The 8,696-nt window shown below is 51.2% G+C and overlaps 1 protein-coding gene and 1 long non-coding RNA gene across 2 annotated transcripts in view; one reads left to right on the top strand and one right to left on the bottom strand.

The window, feature by feature from the left end:
* Positions 1-5,309, bottom strand: part of LOC109304371 — a 47,556-nt gene extending 42,247 nt beyond the window's left edge. The window contains exon 1 of the long non-coding RNA XR_002099377.1: positions 4,754-5,309. This is a non-coding gene — a long non-coding RNA (uncharacterized LOC109304371). The remainder of the gene's footprint in view (positions 1-4,753) is intronic.
* Positions 1-8,696, top strand: part of HGD (homogentisate 1,2-dioxygenase) — a 67,517-nt gene that overhangs the window by 13,185 nt on the left and 45,636 nt on the right. Inside the window, exons 3-4 of the mRNA XM_019526860.1 lie at positions 3,979-4,067; positions 7,391-7,496. Of these exons, the coding sequence (XP_019382405.1) occupies positions 3,979-4,067; positions 7,391-7,496 (195 nt within the window). The remainder of the gene's footprint in view (positions 1-3,978; positions 4,068-7,390; positions 7,497-8,696) is intronic.

The raw sequence follows: 8,696 nt of genomic DNA, 5'->3' as shown, positions 1-8,696 counted from the left end.
TCCCCACATGGCATGCAGCATCAGCAGGCAGGGGAGCTCAGGGCACTTATGCCTCGTGCAGGTGCTGGTGCCAGGCAGGTCACGACTCCAGCCAGCACTGTACACAGGGGTGAGGGGCACAGCCTGCTCAGCTGCCTCTATTGCGGGGGCTCCATGCTACATGCTGGCAGCATCCACACTCGCAGCAGGGAAGCCCCGCACTGGATTCAGGGGGGCAAGCAGGGGGCAGAACTCCCTCCACTCCCAGTGGAGTCCAGGGACCTGTGCGGCATGGGGCAGGGAAGGCAACTGACTCCAGTGTGGGGCTTCCCCCAGTGTGGGAGCTGCAGGTGCGCAGCACGCAGTCCCCATGATAGAGGCAGCCAGGCAGGCTGCGCTCCTCACGCCCGCATGCAGTGCTGGCTGGAGCTGCACCCCCCCGGGCACTAGCACCTTGAGCACCCTGCCTGCAGCTGCTGCCAGCAGCAGAGGCTGTGTGCCATGTGGAGGAGTGTGTGGGGGGTCCCCAAACCCCCACCCTCCCTCGCACCCACACCCTGCCTAGCCGAGTTCCATGCTCCTGCTGCCCCCCAGGGCGCAGGCTCTGCGCTGCTCTCCACGCTTCCACCCAGCTGCAGCGCCATCACCCCCACTGCTTCCCTACCTGCCGCCCAGAGCAAGCTGGATGCTAGGGAAGCCAAACAGGTTCCCATGAGGGCAGCTGCAGCAGGGGCAGCAGCAGCCCTGCCTGGAAACTGTGTGATGGCAGAGTCAAGTTAGGCCTTTCCACCCATGAGGCTGGGAGCAAGGCGCAATAGGGTACGTTGTGGGGGATGTGTATGCATGTGTGCCTCACTCCCACCCTCATGGGCGGAAGGGCTGGATGGAGCACTATTTGTTGGTGGGCACTGCAAGCCAGATGAAAGTGTCTGGTGGGTCAGATTTGGCCTGCAGGCCATATTTTGTCTGTCCCTGTTGTATAATCACTTATACTTGGGCAAAGTAGGAGGGAAAACTCTCCCACATCTGGATGGTACTGTTTTGCACTCACTTTTCACTCTGCTAAAGCATAAATGATATGCCAAGGGGCAAAGCTGTGGAGAGTCATGCCCTCTTTGAGGTTGCATTAGGAATACCAACTTTTGCATTTCTCACTTCTCAGAACAGTTTGCCCAGAGGGCACAATACAGTATGCAACGCACAAGACAAGGATGGTTCAATGCAGCCTAGAGACCCACCCACATCCACAGGGCAGACTAATGGCTGCTCTCACCTTATATAGGAGGGAGCAACCCCAGGTCTCTACAGTGCCCGTATTTTAATGCATGTTTGCATCCTGGGATTCAGAGTCTAAGGTCTTCACCACTCTGTTGAAGAGGAAGACAGCTGCAATCTGAATCCATCTTGGCAAATTAGCTATACCTGTCATTCTCCTGGCTGCAATATATGAAGCTGAACAAAGTTTGGTCACCCCCTAACATATGCAACATGAAAAGAGTTAATGGAAAATTTAAGAATGAGTGAAAAACACCAAGTCTGAAAAGTGGCTCTCTTCCTCTGTGCAGTGTTTATAAGGTGGCATCTGTAGTGATGCTAGCTAAGATAAAAATTACAAGGCCTACTGATTCCCTTGCTTCAGGCTAAACCATTCAGACAAGGTGAGGCTAAAGGATCAAAAAGATAAGGGGGACCACGTAAGCTTCTCAACTGACTGTCACACCTGGGACTGGATCCTGTCAGGACAGAACATGAGACTGTGTGGAACGCCGGCCTTCTCTGGTGCAGATGCGTGACAAAAGATTGGACCAGATAGACTCTCAGTCTTAGCTGGTGCAAAACATTCAGCAGGATCCTGGAGATGCCAAGGAGGATGAATGGTTTGTCCACCCCACCGTGGCATTTCCTATCCTATTTGGTGGCTTTGTTTCTCACTGAGTTCAAATAATTCAGCATCAATCTAATTAAATTAACATATTTAAGTTTTTTCACCAAAAGGGAGAACCAAGCCTATCAATTTTAACTCCAAAAATGCTGCTTAAAACACAGCAAGCAAAAGCCCAGGGGAATATTGTGTGAGGGGAAAAGTGGTTGCATCTAGGTGGATGGTTTAGAAACCCTGCTCAAATTCAGAGGGTTCCACCAAAAATGCCCCTACCCAGAGGGGCTATGTAACAGGATGGGGTCCAAGGGTAAAAGTGATGGCTGTGGCTCTGGTGGCTGTGTTAGTCCTGCCTTGCTCTTCCTTCTGCCTCCCAAGGTCTCACCCAGCTTCCTTGGCTGCCACATCTTGATGTTAAAGATGTGGTGAAGCTGCCCTTGTAAGCTGGTGAGCTCTTGGTGCTCTTTCTCTATACTAGGTTCTTTCCTTGGGCTCAACTTGGCCTGCCTAACTGGGTTCTGGCCCCACCACCTCAATCACCCAAAAGCAGGGATGAGCAAAATATGGCCTGTGGGCCAGATCCAGCCCATCAGGTGATTCTATCTGGCCTGTGGTGGGTCCCAGGCACGGGCTGTGGCCCATGCAGCCAGTCCTACCAGCCCCAGGCACAGATGTGCTGCCTGGCACAGAGAGCAGCCCACCCTATCCCCAAACATGGCTCTCGGGCAGACCAGGATCTGGAGTCTGCAGGGCCAGGCAGCATGGCAGTAGGGTGGGAGAGGAACAGTAGCCACACTTGGCTTCTTGGCAACCCCGCTGGCAGCAGCTCGCTCTGCCCTCACACTTCTGGCTGCCACTGCCAGTGTCTTTACTGCCACTGGACCTGGCTTTGCTACCCAGTTACCCCTGCCCATCTGCCCTGCACCCACCACCAGGGGCACTGGATGGAGCAGGTGGGCGGGCAGGCATGGCAGGCATGAGGTGGGCGGGCAGACATGAGGTCTCCATGGAGACAGCCTGGGACCCACATGGGCAGGGTGTGCTTGGCTGGGCAGATAGGATGGGGATGCGGGCGGGTAAGGAGCAGTGTCCATGACTGGGATGGGCAGGCAGGGGCTGGGGCCAAGATCATGGGGAAGTGACAGCGTGGGGCTGGGGCCCAGGGCAAAGCTAAAATCCACTCCCTGCATGTCCCTGTGACAGGCACCAGTTCTGCGGGCAGGGCAGGGCAGGGTACCCAGGGTTTTAATAGCCTGGGGCTCTGCCCTCTCTGGTCATGTGACTCAGCCCTCAGCCTGCCCTCAGGTGTTACACCTTAAACCCTGAGCTGCAGCCACTGCTTTCCACCTTCACCTCTTTAACCCCTTGTGGGTTTCCCTGGCTCCACATAGCTCTGTAGCTGGCCCCTGCCTAGCTGCCTATTTAACTGCAGCCCTGCCATACTGGTTCCCTACCTCTCAAAGTAGCAGGGGTTAAGGGCCTCTACTACAAGCTCACCCCACTGGGTGCAGAAAGCCCCTACTACAAGCTAACCCCACTGGGTGCAGGAAGCCTGGTGCCATGTTTAATGCCTGCTGAATGGAGCCTTTCCTGATGCAAAGAGCAGGACAGGTAGGGGAATCCTTTAGCCAGGTAAACATGAAGCATAGACTAGGTATAGGTAATCCCTGCTCCAGAGCAGCACATCAGCCCACTCATCAAAACACAACTTGATGGCCTAGTTCAGGTTCTCTTGGCTTTACTGATACTTCCCTTCCTTCAGCAATCCCTCTATCGATCTTGCCTCTCATGGTTGCACTGGAGATCAGTATGTATCCTAGTGAACATGTTGTGTAGCCTCCTGAGAGCACTCTGTCAGCTGCACTGTGCATGGGAGTTGTTCCCAGAGGCTGGCTCACACCCATTTCACACGTAGCCTCCTGAGAGTAGGAGGCACCAGACAGGAATCATTGCTGGTTAACCCTGTTATTGTTGAACAGATGGGGAGGTCTTTAGGTCCTTCACCCCTGGGGGAATCAGAATTACATGGACGCAGCTCTATTTGCTGTACAGTTCATGAGATGAATGCTGATGCTTTGTTTTTAACCTTTTTTTTTTTGTCGTTTTCTCCTCTGCTTTAGAATAACCCGCAGATCTGCCCCTATGGTCTCTATGCAGAACAGCTCTCAGGCTCGGCCTTCACCTGCCCCAGGCCCACCAATAAGAGGAGGTATTGTGATGCTGACTTGTGACTGCCACAAATTATTGCTGTGTACAGGACAGGCCTGGGGAAAGCTGGCCATGCTCAGTTTCCCCTGAGTATCCCAGAAGATTGGACCAGACGATTGGATCAGCTGTTTATGGCAATAAAAAAATGCACTTTTAAAACAACAACAGGGAGTGAGAGAGGGTGGAGAAAGGTCATGTCTGGAGTGAGGCAAAAGACCTATCTAATGGTGGAGGGAAGAGAGGCCTCCTTGGGTAGGGGATATGGATGACAAAGGAAGAGAGGAGATGTCTCATGGGATGAACTACTGGGGTAGGGGGGATGGCATCACCGTGAGTCTGTGAAATAAGGTGAAGATCTCATCTTAGTTACAAGCAGCCATTGTAAACCACTGCCCTCAGAACCAGCCCTCCTGTGCTCCTAGCTGGTCTCATCATGCAGAAGCTGAACTCTTCTCTCTTTCTTGAGGAGGTCCTCCAGGGTGGGTAGATGCTGGTAATGAAGAAGCTTGCAATTCCACTGCCTGGCTGTCTCTGCTCTTTGGATAAACACAGGTTTTGCTTTCTGTCAGTCTGGCACCTGTGGCCATCTCACAAAGTACCAAAAAGCATTCCCAGCACAGACTGGATTGTTCCAGTCCCCAAAAATGTCCTTCTGCCTCATCTCCATCATTTTGCTCTGGCCCCTACCTGATCATGGAGGATCAGTATATCATGTTGCTGCTCTCCCATATGCTTCCCTGTCCGGTCTGCTCCTCATCCAAACAAAAGGCAGATGTATCCTCTGAGCTGCTTCATGGTTCTCTGCTTTGCTGCCTGGTGCCGGCTCTCTCTTGGCATGCGTGGGGAAGGGAGTGAATCATTGTTGCTGTGTGGAGATGTCCTTGATGGAAATTTTCTATCTCCCAAGGGAGTGCTGTCTCCCCTCCTCCTAACTGCAGCAGTGATAACACACCAGAGGCAACACATCAGAGGCTTTGGCATGCCTGTTTATTGCCTTCCTGATTATCTCTGGCCTCCTGCCTGGTTAAAACCCATCTCCTGGTTTGGCCCATTTCTTGTGTGTATTCTGGCTCTGGCCCCCAGCTTAGAGCAAGGGGGAGGGGCAGCCCGCAATTGGCATGGCAGGCAGGAAGGAAGCAGAGCAGAAATCCATTTATCTACAGGGGTCAGGCCTTGGGCTCTGTCAGGGTTTGTAGGAACTGGAGCTTTTTGGGCTAGGGACAGACATTCAAAAAGCCTGAGCCTAAATTGATTCAACCTTTGCAGGTTAGTCTAACCTGCAAAGCTTGAACCAGTTTGGAGGTGGATAGACATTTCCTTTTCATTCCAGAAATGCAGGCACATGCCTGCAGTGGCTCAGGATAGAAGCCAGGAGGGGGGAGTGGGGAGCGCTAGAGCAGCCCTCCCTTCCCTTCTACAGTACTGAGCTGGTTGTGGGGTGGGGAGGGGAAGGGATGGCCAGGCCCCAGCAGGATGCTCTTATTAGACCAGCAGGGAACTGATAACAGTGTGTATCACCCCTAACTCAGTATTTATCACCCCATTAAGAAAACAACAGAGGGACATTACCAGCTACCTGCTGATTCTGTCTTTGTCATGGCACAGATCAGAGCCAGCATGTGGTCTGCTAGCTAATACACAGATACCTCTCAGCAAGGCAGAGGGAAGGGGGGAATTCCTGCTTAGCAGGGAGTGGTGACGGGGAGAGGGGAGCAGCCTACAAGTCTCTGCCAGAGCTGCAGCCAAGGAGCAGGGGAGTGGGGCCAGCTCTGCTGTGGAGCAGAGCACCCCACCCAGCCCAGAGAACATGCTGGGATGCTGGGGGTGTCTGGTATAACTTAAACCAGCAAGAGGTCTGGGACAGACATTGCATAAATCAGTTTGACCCAAATCAGTTAAGTGTGATACTACAGTCAACCAAGTTTATCTCAAACTGGTTTCAGTCATTTTCAAACTGGTATATGTGCACTTAAACTGATCACTTAAACTGGTTTGTGTGCAATATCTGTCCCTAGCGCAGGTGGATGCAGAGAGCAGAGCCAGACTATAACACAAGTCTCATGCCTGACTGCCCCTAAGGGGCCAACTCCTATGTGGCTTCTGAGCTTATCTCTAGCCAGAAGGCAGGACTTTGTGTTCCCAACCCTGGTGCACAGTAAAAGGGAAGGCCGGACAGTTTTTCCTACTGGCCAACTACACAGGAGCTGTGCTTATGGAGAGGCTGAGACAGTAAACAACACCAGACCCACAGCTCAATGGCTAGAGTTCAAATAAAACAATTTATGCAGAAATTCCCGTGCTACCTTTACTCCCTCTCCTCCTAGTGCTTCTTTCCTCAGGGGAGCAAGCTGATACACTAATTTCCTTGCTATCAGAAGCAGCTATATTTCAGGAGAAGACAGGACAGCAGTGGGCTAAAAATGCATTCTCAGGGGAGCACTAGAGAGGCAGAGAATTCATGTAAGGCAGAGGTTGTCAAACTGTGGTCTGCGGACCACCACCAGTCCGCAAGCTCCATTCAGGTGGTCAGCAGAAAGGTGACCTAAGGCTAAAGCTGACAAACATTACACCCGACTTCCCAGAACTTTGCTCAAAAAAACAGGCACATCCATCGCTTTAGAAAGGTAAGACTACTGATATTAAAATGATATTAAAGTGCTTTGGTTTGTAGAACAAAAAAAGTTTATTAAGTGGTCCGCCGAGACCCTCAGCAATTTTCAAGTGGTCTGTGAAAAAAAAAGTTTGAGAACCACTGATGTAAAGCATTTCCCCTTTCTTATAGAGGACAGGACATACCACAGAGCACCTGGCAGTCTAACCAACTCTTGCTGCTGTGGGTGCAGTGCACTGCATATGATTGGTGGCTGGTTCTCCTCAGCAAGGCAATGAAGGACTCATTGTCTGAGGACAGATGGCCCTAGTTCCAGGAACACAGGGTGGTTCTGCTGCAAGACAAAGGGAAAGAAAACCTAGCCCATCTGCTACATAACATGCAGCAAGGGCTGGAACCCAGGGAGATATCATCTGCACAGGGTTGTGTTTGGTCAATGCTTGCTCAGAGGCCTTTAGAGAGAGCCCATGTGGATTCAAGAAGTGCTGATGATGAACCGGATGGTGACCATGGGGGAGAGGTTAGGAGTGCCCAGCTTGTGTAAGCCCTAGGTCTTGCCTGCATATGAGCATTCATGATCCACGGGTATGATGCGCGTCATGCCTGTGGATCATGAATGTGCATATGCAAGCAAGACCTAGGGCTTACGCAAGCTGGAAGCTCCTAATCTAGCCACAGCCTGTATGTAACATGGGTGTTTTTCTTCTCTGCAGCTGGCTCTATAGAATTCTGCCCTCAGTCTGCCAAAAGCCCTTTGAATGCATTCATGAAAACCAGCTGACACATGACTGGGATGAAGTGGAGCCTGACCCCAACCAGGTAACCATGTCTTAAGAGAGGAAACAGCTGCAACAGGCTGTGTTGAGCTGGAAACTTTATGTTTGCTTTACTGGAGGGTCCTGTGCATTACACACCAAGGGAAATGTGTCTTGAAAACACATGTAGGTCTGAACCTACCACTGGAATGAAGGCCAATGCCAGTTTATTAAAAGTCACGTTTGTGTTCTGTCAAACACGATCATGAGAGAAACCAGGATGCACCTGCCTCTAGCCTCTCCCACCCAGCAATCTCACAGCACGCAGCAAACAATACTCAGTCCCTGCCATGCCCCATTTGCTAAGTAGACATTAATATCTCTACTTTATTTCTGGGGAAGCTGAGGTACTGAGAAAGTAAATGATCTGACCAGTCACCCAGTGAGCTGACAATCCCAGCAAGATTAGAACCAGGATCCTGACCCTGTACACTGGCTACCAGAGGATGCTTTCCCATACAACCTAGTGAATAAGAGTTTGTCTCCACATATATTTAGGATCAACCTTGAGGTTGCCCTCAACAAATCTAAGCCAAAGGAATCAACACTTCCCCACTCACATTACTCCTTATAGCTTGCACTACAGCCATCTATCATGTCCTGCTTCTTTCTTGAGATCAGCACTAAGATACCATATTTACAAGCATATCACACACTCCTGAAAAAGATATGCATCTTGTTTTGGGAAGACAGACTGAAGAACAATGTTTTTCCCAGAATCTTACCTGCCACAGCAAAGACTCGCCATGGCTGAATGCTGGCTGCGTGGAGTGGGGCTGGAGTCCACTCATCATCAGCATTACTCACACCTAGAGGTTTAACCCTGGCAGGGAAAGCACCGTGACCATGTAGGCGGGCTCCCCAGGGCAGGTGATTGTCTCTAATATGTCCTCCATAGGAGGTCTATATTGACCAGATTTTTGGTGTTGGGTGGTGGACCTGGAGTTTGCTCCATCCACTCCATGCATTGACCTGGTATACCAGTGCTTCCAGGACCGGTGCAAAAAACCAGACAAAAAAAAAGAAAAAGCAGCCCAGGGGCTGGGGTGAGTGGGGACAAGTGGAGCCTCGGAGCTAATCGCATAACAGTGAATTTACCTCGGGTATAACGAATTTGGGGGGTAAAAAGGGTCGTCACATAAGAGCGAATTCACATATACCGAACCTGATATTTTCCTAAAATAAGATACTTTCATCATTCATC

This window comes from Gavialis gangeticus, unplaced genomic scaffold, assembly GCF_001723915.1.
Source record: "Gavialis gangeticus isolate Ggan-Ray unplaced genomic scaffold, GavGan_comp1, whole genome shotgun sequence".
NCBI lineage: Eukaryota > Metazoa > Chordata > Crocodylia > Gavialidae > Gavialis > Gavialis gangeticus.
This window is presented reverse-complemented; position numbering and strand designations above follow the sequence as displayed.